Source organism: Cyprinus carpio, chromosome A25 (assembly GCF_018340385.1).
Source record: "Cyprinus carpio isolate SPL01 chromosome A25, ASM1834038v1, whole genome shotgun sequence".
NCBI lineage: Eukaryota > Metazoa > Chordata > Actinopteri > Cypriniformes > Cyprinidae > Cyprinus > Cyprinus carpio.
The window spans coordinates 6,586,277-6,602,258 of record NC_056596.1 but is presented as its reverse complement, the minus strand read 5'-3'; the positions used below and the strand labels follow the sequence as shown (position 1 = coordinate 6,602,258).

The 15,982-nt window shown below is 35.8% G+C and overlaps 1 protein-coding gene across 2 annotated transcripts in view; it reads left to right on the top strand.

Moving 5' to 3' along the window:
* LOC109079954 (NT-3 growth factor receptor-like) overlaps nucleotides 1-15,982 on the top strand; it is a 200,647-nt gene that overhangs the window by 95,022 nt on the left and 89,643 nt on the right. Inside the window, exons 5-10 of one of the 2 annotated variants that reach the window (XM_042715164.1) lie at nucleotides 7,165-7,319; nucleotides 7,845-7,987; nucleotides 8,421-8,562; nucleotides 12,126-12,422; nucleotides 13,985-13,999; nucleotides 15,701-15,762. In XM_042715164.1, the coding sequence (XP_042571098.1) occupies nucleotides 7,165-7,319; nucleotides 7,845-7,987; nucleotides 8,421-8,562; nucleotides 12,126-12,422; nucleotides 13,985-13,999; nucleotides 15,701-15,762 (814 nt within the window). The remainder of the gene's footprint in view (nucleotides 1-7,164; nucleotides 7,320-7,844; nucleotides 7,988-8,420; nucleotides 8,563-12,125; nucleotides 12,423-13,984; nucleotides 14,000-15,700; nucleotides 15,763-15,982) is intronic. The other variant, XM_042715165.1, reaches the window with a different exon arrangement.

The window sequence follows — 15,982 nt, the reverse complement described above, 5'->3', positions numbered from 1 at the left end:
AAATAAAGTTCATCCACTGATAACTCTTTCCAAATGTTGGGATCAAAAAAATGGCAGTGCAAAGACTGTGTTTTCCCACAACTTGCACACCATCTTGTTGTCTTTGGAGCATCTTTATTGTTTGGTTTCTGCATAGACCTGCGTTTGCCTTTCATTATTTACACTAGGTGTGCGAATCGGTGGGCGGAGCTAAACAGGCAGTGATGTACAGTAGAAGCGGGCATTGATCTTCTTCTGCGGAGGCTGTGCTTAGCCACACTATTACATCATAAAGTGGCACATTCCACAAACTGTTATGTTGGCAGATTGACTTCAATATAAGCTGTTTTTAGACTAACGAGAAAGTTTTGAGTTCTGAAACTTACAGGCTGTTTTTATAGTTTTTTTTTTTTTTTTTTTGATTCCTCAGTTCATGACCCCTTGGAATAGTCTTTCTTTTATTCTTTCAGTTCTACTCTCCATCATGTACCGTGTGATTGTATGTGACACCCTGTTTGATTGATAATTTGGTTTTTGATGACTAGAGGGACTTCAAACTTTAATTATAATTTGATTAAACAATGACTCCCTCATATGGGATCAGGCTAACGATGCAGGAAAGCCAGTTTAATCCCTGTAAGAATTAATCGGAGCATCACAGGAACGGTAATGAGAGCTTGCAGAGAGAGCCCTAATATCTGCTGCATGGGGCTCTGTCTCCCTGTCAGGAGTTGTGGGTTTCTATCTGTTACTACACATACATGGGTGAGCTAGAACGGTGAATTTTCTCTTTCACATTCACTGTAAAAATGCAACTGCACATTTTCCAGTTTACGAAACCTTTTGAGTCTCCAATACTAAAAAAAAAGCTATTTTCTTGAAACTACATAAAAACCCTTGTCAGACCAAAAACCCCAAATGTTGCCCCAACTAATCAAACACAGTTGTCTGAACAAAGATTTTCATATTGGTGAAATGTTAAGGCTTTGTGAGTTCCCAGCATGAATTGCAGCATGAATAAATTATGCAGTTACTGTTATAGGATTATTGTTTTGCTGTTTGCTGACTTCATTAAAAAAAGAAAAGAAAAAAAAAAAAAAAAAGGTTGGTTTTATCATTATTGTCAGCTATTTGTTGTACTGTGATGTAAAGAGCTCATCTTTTTAACATTTGTTGGTTGTCAACATTCTTGAGATTAGTGTGTTAATACTTGTATGGATACTATTTATTATTAGTATTATTATTATCATCCTTTTACTACCTTTTTAAGTGCCTTATTTTATTTTATCTTATTTGTACCTTATTTTCTTTAGGTACTGTATATAAAATAGTTATTATCATTGTCATCATTATTGTTTTATATATTAATCTGTGTATTTATTTTTATGTATTTATTTTAATAATATTTAGGTAAATGCAGATACCATCTTGTCCACTTCCATGTGCACTGGCATACTGTCTTTGCATTTTCACCTGGAGCAATATGGCCCAAATTGAATTTAGTCATATGCATGTGGATGGAATCGTCTCCTCCGAAAGTATTAGACGCTCAGGTTAGGACCTCAGTGGCTGGAGCTTAAACTGCTGCCCACTGTGATATGTCACAAAGCATGACCTCAGCAGCTTGAAACTGTAGAGCATCCCGTCAGAGCCGTATCCCCTAGCTTAACCTTTCATTGCCACCGTATAATGAATCTGAATGGGTCTGTCAGTCTACATCTAGGCCTACCGTTAAAGCCTGGCTCTGTCAGGCCATTTTGTCTTAAGGCAAAGTGCTCTGCAACATTACAGGTGAACCCAGCTGCCCCTGCACTTCACTTGCACTCGTTGGATTTAACCTTAATTTGCTGACTTACTTTGCTTTGAAATCTAAATCGAACCAGTCCCAAAATAAGCCAGCTTGCAGCTGGTGTATTTCACAATTGTCATTAAATCTGGATTATGTTGTCTTTCACTTCCTCCAGGTTCCTTCTTAATAGAAAAGTGTTTCCAGGGAGAGCGTTAGTGGAGTTAGTACGTATGGGCTAACTCATCTACAATGCATAGCTGACATTTACACATCATGTCTTGAGAGCTCCATGAACATACGCTCACGCAATCTTCTGATTATTTATGCATAAATTCTGCTCGTCTTGTGCACGCTACTGTATGTGAATGAACAATGTATGAAAGGAAGAATGAATAAAGCCTTTTTGGAGTGCTTTTGAATTGATTCATATGATAAAGGCTCACCACTGTTTGTCACCTCCATTGTGGCGACACTTTTCATTAAGGCATGAGATGTGTGTATATTTCCATTTGTTATCAGTATGTGCGTTCCCCTGACCCACCGTTCAATGCTCTAGTGGATTTATTCAATGGCGTCCCTTCGTTTGGCTGGGTGTGGGTATGGAAATGCATGCATAATGCATGTTGGCTAGGCGGATGTACTTCAGATTACGTTATTTGGGCATTTTTTTAAGCACACGGGCTTGATGCATCAAAATCCCCTGTGTTTTTCTTTTCTTCCCCAGCTAGCTGTCACCTTGACCTTTCAAAAGGTTAATTTAAAATTTTATTCAAGTTTGCATGCTATGAAAATAGTTAAGGTCTCACTAACTGTGAATTAGCTCTCATAAAAAGAGCATAGTAGCTTTCTCTGCTGGAAAAAAATAGCTTAAACTTGTTGGATAGGCTGATCTGTTTTGATGGTTTTAGAGAGATCGGGAACTTTTCAGCTGGTTTGGTTGAGAAACTAGCTAAAGACTTGCTTGGCCATGTTGGGAAACCATAAAACTAGCTTAACATCAGTTTGGCAAGGAATTTACCTTTGCTAAATTGGTTAAGTTTATCTTTTTTGATGATTTTAGAAGGGATTTAGATGTGTCAGCTGGTCATGCTGGGTGAGATCAGCTAATCCAGCTCGGGATACCAGAAAATGAGCTGAACAACATCTTTAAAAGGTGGAAAGACCAAGTAAAACCAGCAATACCACCTTTTTTAAAATTCTTCTAGCAGGTAATCTAGCCTAATGTTGTTAGCTGGTCTCTTAGCCTGGCCAAACCAGTTTGACTGATCTGTTTAGAGGGTTTTATACAGGTTTTTTCTTCTTCTTTTTTGCGCTTGAAACTGTCTGAAGAACAACTTGGCCAATGCTGGGAGACCAGTTAAATCAGCCTAAGCTGGTTAGCTTGTCTATTCTGGCCAAATTGTTTGGTCTATTGGTTGGTCTATTTTGATGATTTTAAAAGGGTTTTGGACACTTGTGAGCTGGTCAGACTGGGTGACCACCTAAACCTGATAAAGACTAGCTTGGCCACATTGGGGAAACTAGAAAACAAGATGAACGCCAGCTTGGATAGGTGGGGAGTCTAGTAAAAAAAAAAAAAATTAAAACGTTGTCACTTTAGTTGATTTTTTGTACCTGGGAAGCCAGCCTAATGTGTTTAGCTGGTCTCTCAACCTGCATGGCCAAACCAGTTAGACTGATCTGTTTATATGGTTTTAAAGGCTTTGGTTTTAAACCTAAAGTTATCATTTTTAGCAGTTAACTGTGTTTTGTTGTGCAGAGAGGCTCTGTGCACAGTTTGTTTTACTATCCTAGCTAGATTATATGGTAAGTTAAATCTTATTGTTGACATTTAGCATTGTTTTTCCCATGCCATCTGTGACCCATAAGAACAGGCCTGTTGTGGCTCATTTTTGGGTTGTAACCCACTAGTTTAGAGCCGCTAATCAAGAGTATCATAATACGTGGGCTATTAATTAAGCATGTTGTGCAAGTTCTTTCTCCTTTATGAACTTTTCATGATACTGCTTTGTAAGAGAGGAAACGTGCACTCTTCTCATAAGACATGTTAATTTAGTTTTAAAGGGTGGAGAAACTATTTAGGCTCTCCTTTGATCATTATTCATCAAAGCTCTGAAATGCAGGTTGCGCTTGTCCTTGTGCAGAACAAAATTGTTTAAAGATTCACTTGAAAAATCCCCCTCGTTTGTGCAAATGAGCAACAATGCTGTTTCCCAGAGCTTACAGTTTCATATGCATGGGATTCAGCTCATGTGCCTCTATCTCCTGCCCTATCTTGCAAATGAGAAAGGTTATCTTACTCGCACCAACTGATGAATGAATGAGCGTGCAGAGGTTTTAGCCGTCATGCTCCTGCAGGCCAGGTGAGACATATCCTGCGGGCTTAATATTTCGTACCCTTAAAGGGGAGAGACTCCCACTGAGATCAGATCTGGAACCTTCCGCAACGCTGCAGGATCCTGCCGGCTGGAAGCCCTTAAAGCGAGGAGTAAGCGTAAAACGGAACAAAGGCGATTACACCCTGTTCTTTGCTCTCAGTAACTATGGTAGATAAAAGTATAAAAGTAGTTGTCATACAAATTCCTAAATCAGTACAATTGAGGACTGCAGAGGAAAATTAGCCTTTAGTCTGACAAAAAGTGTAATTATGAAGTATTATTCTAACAGTTAATGTTATATATTAAAAGTAGAAAAAATACATTTGACTAATTTTATGGTATTCTTTTTGCGAGCATTTGAACAGACTACATTGCAGAAATTGCAGTATGGGCTTGTATGCTTACTTTTTTTTTAAAGATCTTTCTAGTTTTAACTAGAAGTTAGTTCTAACTCAGTTAAACTGGTTTTATTATTATTATTATTATTATTATTATTATTATTATTATTATTATTATTATTATTATTATTATTAGCTTTTCATCTGATTTTATTTTATTTAAAACATGCATTATACCTTATACTCAATTAATCTCCCAGTTTTATTTATGTATTAAAAATGCATTCCATCTCCTAGTTTATGTCTCCCATTGTTATTTGTTTTTATGTTTCTTTGTTTGTTTTTTTATTTTAAATATGCATTCTTTCTCCTAATATATCTATCCCTTTTTATTATTAAATATATTTTATTATTATTATTTTTATTATTATTATTTTGTATTTTATAATTTGCCTTGGGGGGCCCCAATAAATGTTAAAATTATTAAAATTATTATATTAATACAATCTTAAATAAAATATTAAAAAAAGTTAAAATTATAATTATTTTAGTAAAGTTAAAATAATTAAAAATAATTGAATAAAAATTGAATATTTAAATGCACAACATTAAACTGAAAGCACATGAGTTTATATAATTATTTATTACAACAGAAGTACTAGAGGTAAAATATCAACTTAAAGGGGGGCTTTTAAATAATGTGTTGGACAAAAGGGGCTCCTTTGGCTGAAACCCACTGATCTAGCTCAAATCTTCTTGACTTTGTAATATCCTCTTTTTTTATTTGCTACTTGAGAATGTGTCTAGTACATAGACTGGATAGATGCAGTGATGCCTTCAGCTTGGCCCTCAACACCAGTGAAGATGAAGATATAAGCAGGGAAGAGTTTCAAGCACTGGAAATGGCACCCCTGCCTCAACATTCCCAGGAAGTCGAAGACCCTTTAAACTCTCAGTGGAGCCTTCATGATCGCAGGGAAATATGTCAGAGTTGACATTAAGACATTTGGAGGAGGTTGATGTAGATGATGTCTGTTTTTGGTGCAGGAGTGGGGGTGGCTGTGCTCAAAGGTTGTTTGAAGGAGCGTGAAATGAGATACTGAGAAGGCTAGAGGTGGTTGTTGTTCACAGTGATATAGCTGCACTGGGAGTAGGTGTTGAAGTCATTGGCATAGAGATGGTTCTGAAAGGAAACCCTTCATTAGGCAAGTGAGGTAGTAGTGGGTGGAGGTGCTATCTAATTCCAGTTTCATGTGGGCTTGACCTCACACCCTTCCGTCTGTCCAGTTAAATGTATAGACTAATAATCCCATATGTTACTGAGCATCGAGAAGATCCTTTAAGAAACCCTAATATGTTTTACTCACACACAAGGTCCATATCCTTGATAATAAAGGGTGATTTAAATAAATGTACTGGCAAGATTTATGTAGATATTTTTTATATATTTAGTATTTCTTTTGGCTATATAACTGGATTATTTTATTATCATTGTCATTATTTTGCAGTGTTTTACATACATTTTCACAGTTTTTACATGCATGGCTCAATCAGCACCAATATTATGGGTTTGGTTTTCAGTACTAATAAAACATAACCTTAAATTCATTTTAAGTTGCTTTGGATGAAAGCATCTGCCAATTGAAATTGTAAATGTGACAGTGCAGGCAATCATATTTGTACAGGCAATCATATTTGTATCGACCGTGACAATGTAATACTTTTATTAAAAAATGCATTATTTTACAGACTTTTACATACATTTTCATAGCTTTTACATGCGTGGCTCTAGAAACGGTAATGTTATGGGTTCAATTTCCAGGAAGTACTAATAAAATCTAAACCTTGAATGCGTTTTACATCACTTCGGATGAAAGCGTCTGCCAAATGAAATTGTAAATGTGACAAACAGTGAAGGCAGTAATCATATGCAAGAGAAGTCCACGTTTGCGTCTTTGTAAAACTGTGCCTGTGACAAATTGGAAGATGTTGGGATTTATTTCGATTTTTCTGGTTTAAACTGCCTTCAGATAAACTTATGATTTAAGTAAAGACTTAGACTTCGGTAAAAGCTGTTATATGTGCTGGTCATGACATTTTTCTTTGGTAGACAGGTTGATTCTTTAATACAATATTAAGGTTAAGATTAGTCTTACAGTTTGGTTTAAAATGTTGCAGTTCCTAAGTTACCAACTAATGTATCCATTTTGAATTGACCAGTTCATTTACTTGAAAATTTTGACTTATTTTTTGGCGAGTATTCATTTTAGACTGCACAGAAATATTATGCCACATTATATCACATCTTGCGGCTTAGGTTTTGCCTTAATCTAGAAGCTCATGTTTTGTTTGACTTCATTTGCGGGGACTGTGATCGCCCTGGGCACCAGTAGTGAATTTGGCACGATGAATAGCTGGACAGACGTGGCCAGGAAAGGGCTGCAGTCCAGAAACCATTCGTACACAAAGCCCTGGGCACAGAACCCGCTCTGGCTGCAAAATGGAACCACGCCAGCTGCTCTCCAGGCCTTGGTTGACTGATAGGTGCTGGAAAAGTTGATGTTTTGTAGGATAATGTTGTCCTTCACCTAGTTTTCTGCTGGTTTTCTAAATGGACCTTCTTGGCATTGTGTGCATGTGTGTGCGTCCTCAATAAGAACTCTATATTGTGTTGTGGCAGGAAACTTGAAGGAGTGGTGTTTAACTGCAGCTGCAATATCCGCTGGATCCAGCTGTGGCAGCAGCGAGGCGAAGCCGGACTCCATAACCAGGGCCTGTTCTGCAACAACGGTGTCTTCAAGATCCCTCTACAGCGCATGAACATCTCTCACTGTGGTATGGGACATTGTCTGTAAATTGTGGTTGCCATGAAAGAAATGTCTTGGGTTAATTCACTAAAAAATTCATTTACTCACCCTCATGTCTTATCATTTAATGGACAAAAACGTGTTTTTTTTTTTAATATCGTCTTTCATGTTCTGCAAAAGAAAGTCATAAAGTCATTCAGGTTTGGACTGACATGAATGTGAGTAAATAATGACAATTGTCATCCAAATTCTTCAACAGCATTCATGGCGATTTTGTGGAAAAATTTCCTTTAAATAATAGCTTTAAAACTTAACAATTAAACATTTTAGCATGAGCCTAGTGTGATAAAATTGCTTCCTGATGTTGTTTGTGTAAAATAACAGGCAGCTATTTACAGCCCACATTAATGACATAATGAAATTCTTGCCACAAATGCTGTCAGTAGAGCTCAGCTATTTCAGTTATGTAGATTGACTTATACATTTATGTTAAAAAGCATAAATACCTTCTGTTGTTTTTCATACCATGACTGCTTGTCTATTTCCCACCAAGATTTGCCGGAGATCAGCGTAAGTCACAGTAACCTGACAGTGATAGAAGGTGACAGGGTGACAATCACCTGTAATGGGTCAGGAGTGCCGGTACCGGAAGTGGATTGGACTGTTGGTGGACTGCACTCCATTAACACTCACCAAGTAAGGCAGACTTTTGCTTGTAGTGTTTTGACTAGCAATCAGCATGAACTTTATGTACCTCTTAAGGACCTCAGTCAAGGTAGGTGGCATATTTAAAATAGTAGACAAAACAACTTTGCAAAACTTGGATCTAACCTAGCTAACAAACTGTTGGGAGGCCAACTGAACCAGCTTAATCCAGTTAAAACCAGCAAACTGTGATTTTTTTTTTTTCTCGGCTGGATAGACACTACTGCCTTATTAAATGGACTGTACGTCTACCCCTAACAGTCTGGTTTTATGTTTAAAATTAAATATGCAGTTTACCCATTCTAAGATCTATTAAATCACTCACTCGAGCCTTACAGTGGCTAGTATACACCATAAACAATTTGTTGAATCTGTGCAAGCTTGGTTGTGTTTCCAAAAGCTAGTGTGTCCTCCTCTCTTCCAGTCCAATCAATATCCACCGAATGTCCACTCCATCAACTTAACTCTGGTCAACATCAGCCGAGACGATAACAGCTTCATGCTGACCTGCATCGCAGAGAATATAGTTGGGATGACTAATGCCTCAATACAGCTTTCAGTGCAGTGTAAGTGCCCCTTTTCTTGTTCTCTGCCTCTCGAATGCCTTTACATTGAGCCTCACTGCCTCTAATGTGCCAATTCTACCTTACAGCCTCTGTCTAGCTCACAGAACTGGCTCTGTCTGCCTCTTTAACTTGTTACTATCACTTGCTACTGTGCCTTATTGCTGCCAACTCAGTTTCTTAATTTGTATTGCCTTTTATTTTAAAGAAGTAGGCATTTAGGGAGGTGAGATCACTGAAATATTTTAATTTTTTTATTTTTTTGAAGTGAGTACTATTGACCAAATGGCTCTGAGAAATGCAGAATCAATGCGACAAAAAGGTAGAATTGAAGTTTGTAATTTTTGTTATTAAAATACTTTCTATTATTCTAGCTTAGCCTGTAGGCACCTAAAAGTAAGCCATGTGTTGGTTGGTTTTGCTCAAAAGTGTAAACACTCTGGCTTCGTAGTGTTTTCAAAACATCGCTGATTGTTTAAGGATTCCGATCAGCCCAGCATAGCAACTGGTTCAGCCAGTGGTGTGAGTTTGGGGCGGGGCTGCCTGATGGACTGACCAATGGCAGAGAGAGAGAGAGGGTGTTCTGAAAACCTGTTTGACAACAGATTGTTTTAACACACTTTTATGGCAATTAACTTTTTTACATTTTAGTGAAATGGTAGGTAATTCTTATGAATTCATGCAATCTTATTTGTACATTTCTGTATTGACGCTTAGGTTTAGGGGTGGCCCTCCATGCATACATTTTTTTTTTTCTCCCTAAAAATTGTATGTTTCCATACAAATCACGTTATGAAATCATACAAAATCAGCACTTCATAAAATATTTAGGTTTTTTCATGTGATCGGGCTGATTTGTTTTGTAGTTCTGTTTAGTGATGTTAGTAGCACAGAAATTACACACTACCTGTTAAATGTGGTTTTGTATATTAGCTGTTTTATGATTATTAGTATTTTAATGTAGCCAATTATGGTAAAAATGGCTGCTTTGTCTAATTAAATATATATATATATTTTTTTTTTTTAAATCACAGTGAGTCTAATGAAATTTGTTATAAAATAATAACAAATTTCTTCATCAGAAATAGCCCTACTCCTACAAAAGATAAATCTCAGGTTCTACACAACCCAGCGTGTTGTAGGAAAGTCATTTGTGTAGTTTATTGATCTATGATAGTGAGGGCTGTTCTTCATCTGGACTTTTCACACGAAAAAAGGCTGTAAGTGAAATATTAGAGAGATTTATCAATGTTATCATGTTTCAGTGTGGAGCAGGCTACACATGATTGCTTTGTGGCAGAGTTAGGTGGTGTATTTTCTGTGTTTGTGCATTGGGAAGGGTATGCAGGGGTCTTAGTAATCAGAAACTTGAAAACGTTCAGTTTTTTTTCACTTAAAATGTGTTTTGTGCCTTATATTACACTTGGAAAAAAATCAATGCACATTGCATTTTTAGCAGAAAGAAAAAAGGACATTTATTTTTCCTATATGAGGCAGGCATGCAAAAAATAATGTCCCAAATGAAAAAGAAAAAGAAAGAAACAACAACCCTGAGGCAATAAGCAGCTCATGAAAATTGGCAAAAAGAAACTATGCTTCTAATCAAACATAAATCCTACCCCTGAGAAACAAACCAAACAAATCAAAAAGTGAAAAGGCCGAGAACAAACACAAACTCTGCCTCAAATAAGGATCATATATAGAGATGTGGCTCTACCAAAAAAAAAAACCAACAGGATAATATACAATAAAAGCTAGTACATAAATCTTAACTCCAGAACTGACTAAGCAGGTAATGTATAGCAAGAAGACCACTTTGAATTTGCTTGTGCCTCTGTGCTTAGTTAAAATTTTTTTAAAATTCCATAAATTGTCACAGTAACACAATAAATGAAGATTATTGTTATATTAAATAATATTATAATATTATATTCAATTGTTTTCAGATGTACCTGTAAAGCCTGTGATGCTTTGACATGAATTAAACTAAATGGAAAAATGAAAAATAACTATAGGTACAGAAAGAAAATGCAATACAGCATCACAATATCCAACGGCAGCTGTTTCCACCCACTTGGAATGAAGTAAGGCAATTAAAGACCTTTAAAAAAACACAGCAAGATACAATTACAATGTAATGTGAGGTTGCAGTGTTGTATCAGTATTTACATTTTATACTGAATGGTGTTGGCCAACAACAGTGTAACATGATTCTTCCCACACTCAATATCTATTGACCTTGTAAGATTTGCTTAGAGCTGCAAAAATCTGTGGAAATAAGAGAAAGTCAGTCAGTCTCTCTATTTTTCTCTCTCACAATCCCCGGCCTTAAGACTGGAGAATAAATAAATAAATAAATAAATAAATAAAATATAATTAATTAATTAATTAATTAATTAATTAAAATAAATACATTTAATAAATAAATAAATAAATAGAGTGTGTTAATCAGATAAAAGTTTTATATGTACATTACCATTAGAAAGTTTGGAGTCTGTAAGATTTTTAAATGTTTCTTAAAAGAAGTCTCTTATGCACACCAAGTATGTATGTATTTGATTGAAAAATACAGTAAAAACAGTAAAATTATGAAATATTATTACAATAATAATAGTAATAATAATAATAATAATAATTAATTAATAATAAAAAAAATTAATAATAATTTTTATTGTAAGTTTTCTATTTGAATAATTTTGAAATGTTATTTATTCCTGTGATGGCAAAGCTGTTATAACTCCAGTACAGTCCATTCTTCAGAAATCATCCTAATTAGCTGCTCAAGAAACATTTAGTATTATCAATGTTCAAGACAGTTGTGCTACTTTAGATTTTTGTGGATCCTGTGATACCTTTATTATTCTTTGATGAATAGAAAGTTCAAATAGCATTTAGTTGAAATAATTTTTTTTAACATTATACATGTATTTACTGTAATTTTTGATCAATTTAATGCGTCCTTGCTGAAAAAAAAAAAATTCTTTCAAAAAGAAAAAAAGAAATCATGCAGACTCCAAACATTTGATTAGTACTGTATTATATTTATTTTTTTCATATTTTATCTATTATATTAATATCTTAAAATAACTTATTCTAGAAGAAATTAGTACAAATATCTGTATTCATGTAAGTAGAACCCACACATTGAAGTGAATTAATCACTGATTTGATCCCCGATGAATGTTTAATATGGAAGTTTGACATATTTACGGCATCATAACTACTGACAGTTAACGTCAAACATGCAGTGGGTGGAAAAGATGATGGAAAAGGTTATGGGCTGCAGTTGTTTCCCACCCTTTGGCTCTGTGCCTCCATTCCATGAAACATCCACTTGTCCAAATGCTTGACCAGCTAGGCAGTTAACCTGGCATCTTCCTGTCCAAGAGACAGGATAGCAGATCAAACAAATATCTATGCGAACCACCTGTGCTTGGCCAAAGTCCCACTCATGCATAAATGCAGTTTATGATAATCCATTCTCATTGGTTTTTGGATTTATGCTGGACGGTGGCACAAAGTACTTAATCCTTTCTATATAAACGTATTTTGTTTCTCTCCTGCAGTCCTTCCTGTCATCATTAAGTTTGAGGAGCCACAGAAGTGGCATGACACGTGTATGGTCTTCACGGTGCGTGCAAACCCCCTGCCCACCCTCCGCTGGTACTATAATGGCAAGGAAATCAAGCCGACAAAATATATCCATCCAGAAATGGATCTCTATCAGGACAGCTTTGAGGGATGCCTCATGTTCAAAAACCCCACACACCACAACAATGGCAATTACACTCTCGAGGCTAGCAACTTCCTGGGCGTGGCCGTCAAAACTGTGTACGCCCACTTTCTTCACCCACCTTTTGATGGTATGTGACTGATTTATACACAATTACATTGCCTGTTATTCTAAGACATATAGTTCCGTAGTTTTTTCCCAGTGAGTGGACTGTCAATTACAACTGAAAACATTTTCCCCATAAAGGTGGACAAAATTAATGCAAAAGTAACTAACTTGACTCTAAGTGTTATCATACAAGCAAAAAGTACTATGTTAATTTTCCACCTGTGTGAAAAAAAAAAGTCAAATTCTCTTGTACTGGTGCAAGTGTATGAGGAGGGTTTCTATGATTAGAGCTGTTAGGTCACAGATGCTGTGTTGAGAAAGAGAACAGACTCAGTGTTGGTTAAAGGCCCTGCCTGAAAAAATGTATTAACACCCGAGGTGAGAATCCACCGGGTTTATAGATAAATATAGATACAAACCCTCAGTTGGAAAGTTTGCATTTCTTATGATGCTATAGCGGGCATAAGTGTGTGCACTGTCATACTGGAAAACTTAGGTTTAGTCTGTCTCTGTGCTGTAAATAGGTAGGTATAAGTAAAGTGAGGTTGGTATAGTTAAATAAATAGTTATGTATAAGTAAAGAGATACTGTACACAGACACACACACAAAAAAAAACAGATTTTTGATGATGATGATTATTATTATTATAATAGACAATTTAGTGTTAAATACTAAATGTTTTCTTCATTGTTATTGCCATTAAACAAGTGGTCAGTATGATTTATTTCATTTTTTTTTTGTCATAGAAATGAATGCTTAAGCAAGGATATATTTTAACTGATCAAAACTCACAAAAAAAATTTGAATTTCAAATAATGCTGTTGTTCTATTCAGTTAGAATCTCGAGAAAAAAATGCACCAGTTTTCATAAAAAAAAAAAAAAAAGTTTGCTTTCAGAAACACACGTACGGAGCCCCGCAAATGACATGCAAGAAAAAATAAATAAATTGCTAAATCTAGATTTGCTAAATCGTGTGCACAATTTATAAATCGAGTGAACGAAATAGTAAATCGAGGGAACGCAATAGTAATCATGTGCACGTTTTAGTACATTGAGGGAACGAATTAGTAAATTGTGCGCACGATTTAACCTACTATTTTTTCCTGCATGCCATGTGCGGGGCTCCGTACACACGCACACACATAAAATAATAAAAAAAGTTGTTTTAACAATATTATTATTTTTACAGTATTTATGCTAAAAAAGGCAGTCTTCGTGAGCATAAGGGATTTAATTCAGAAATATAAGAAAAAAATGGTACCGAACCCAAATTTTTGACATCACAGCACTGTAATTGTGTGCCTGAACATATATACACGCAGATCATATGATACCCTCATGTCCGATTCCACATCAATATACTGTAATGGTTAATTGCATGTTAAATATTGCAATTATTGTCTCAAATAAAATTCTAAAAGACTAATATGTAAACATCACCATTATTGCAAAAGAAATGCACTGAAGGGTAAATGCTAATCATAGTATAATAACATTTTAAAAATGTGTTTTCATGAGTTCTTATTCATATCTGGTAATTAAATACAACTGTGTGTGTTTTTTCCCCCGCTTTTCTCTGTAGACTACCCAGGTTATGGTGAGTTTCTCCCTTTAATAGTTTGCTGCATGTATTATTGTAACTTATTCATTAGGTTTGTTTATCATAAAACAAAGAATGATTTAGAAACAAATAATTTGGTCTGTGCGCTGAACAAACAACTACCCTCCAAACAATTACCTTGGCCTTATTCTCAGATGGCCGGCCGCCATAGGTGGGCATGCTGTTATTAGACCTGTTTTGCATTTTTGGCATAAAGTGACCGATTACTGTCAGTATGGGAGAAAACTCTGATCATTTTCCACAAGAAACTGTCTGAAGTTAGATGGCTGAAGTGTGGAGTAATGATGCGCGGGTCGTCTCATAACCCGCAGACCTGCAGGTAACCCGTGGGTCGGGTTGGGACGGATAAAGTAATTTTCACTTTATTTGTGGGGCGGGTTGGGACAGGTCATTAAAAACAAAATAAAAAAATCCATGTATGTTGCTTGCAATTCCCTATAGCTTATATTAAATATTTGGAATATCAATTTTCATAATTTATTAGGTTCTTTGATAAGGTTACAATACAAAGGCCTACGTAGCAACGTAACTTGCATGATTTCCCTGATAAGCGGGTCGTCTCATTGTCGGGTTGGGGCAGGTAAAGAAATGTTACTTTATTTGCGGGGTGGGCTGGGGCGGGCCAAATAATTTCATAAAAGCGGGACCCGCCTGTTGGAAAAAAACCTGACCTGCGCATCATTAGTGTGGAGTATCAGGCCATATACACAATCCCTCCGTCAAGATAAAAAAAAAAAAAAACCTGGAAAAATAAGACCAGCCTAAGGGTTTGGTTCGATACTATATGAATAATAGCAGCTCCTTAATCTACGATCAGACTCCCTGTCGAAATGGCAGTAACCTTGCAACAGTCTAATCAAACAGTATTTGCCCCAAGACATATTTAGTGAATAATCTCCAACAGTTCTCTTAAAACCAGGGTTGTGTAGTCCTGCTCCTGAAAGGGCCACCTTCCAGCAGAGTTTAGCTCCAGCCTTGATTAAACACACCTGATCCAGAAAACCAAGGTCTTCGGATACTGGAAACTTCCAGGCTGGCATGTTGGAGATAAATTCTGCAGTAGAGTTGCCCTTCAGGAGCAGAATTTGAATTTTTTGTCTTAACACAGTTACTCTGAGTAAACACAAAAAATCCATCACCTTTTAAAGGCCGGTTTGACAAAACCAATTAAGTCATGGACTGTTTTATTAACAAGTCTGTAGAGTCATAGTTAGTAGTGAAAATTAATTGAAAATGACATGGAGGGGAAATCAAATCTATGCTGCTTATACAGTGGCTCCAATATGTTTGGACACTTAAGCCACAGATATATTTTAAGTAATTTTAATTGATAAAACAATATCATGCATATACTGTACATATTCCTTTCAAAATAAAGATAAACAAAATTTGGACAGTTTTGGTTGTGAAATGTTAATTGGAATGGTGATTTAAAGTATATCTATATTTTGCCTTCATATTCTTTTCCCCAAAAGTTTTTTTTCTTTCTTTTTCTTTTTTTTATTGATTGATTGAGTTATTGATTTATTGATTTCACAGCTGGAAATAAACATTTTCAAGACATTGTGGTTTTAATGTACAGTATGTCTATGTGGTTAATTTTTTCCTATTCCTATTTTTCCTTTTCTTTATTTCTTTCTTTCTCTGGACACAACTACACTCTTAATTGTTTTCTAGTGAGTCCAACTCCGACAGCTGTTCCAACAATGACACAACGGCCTGAAGAGGACACGTTTGGCGTGAGTGTTGTTTTTGTCTCCTGAGATCGAAAGCACTCTTATGAAGTATAATGAGGTTACTTGAACATTTTGTTCCCAGGAACACATGACAGAGGTGTTGAAAACAAACTATTCTAAAACATTTTCTTTTTGTTCATTTTTTTCCCCTTACACTCTACCTCCTATCTGCCGGTTCCCTTGTGGCTTGTATGTTTTACAGCTGCTAAAAAAGTAATTTTGT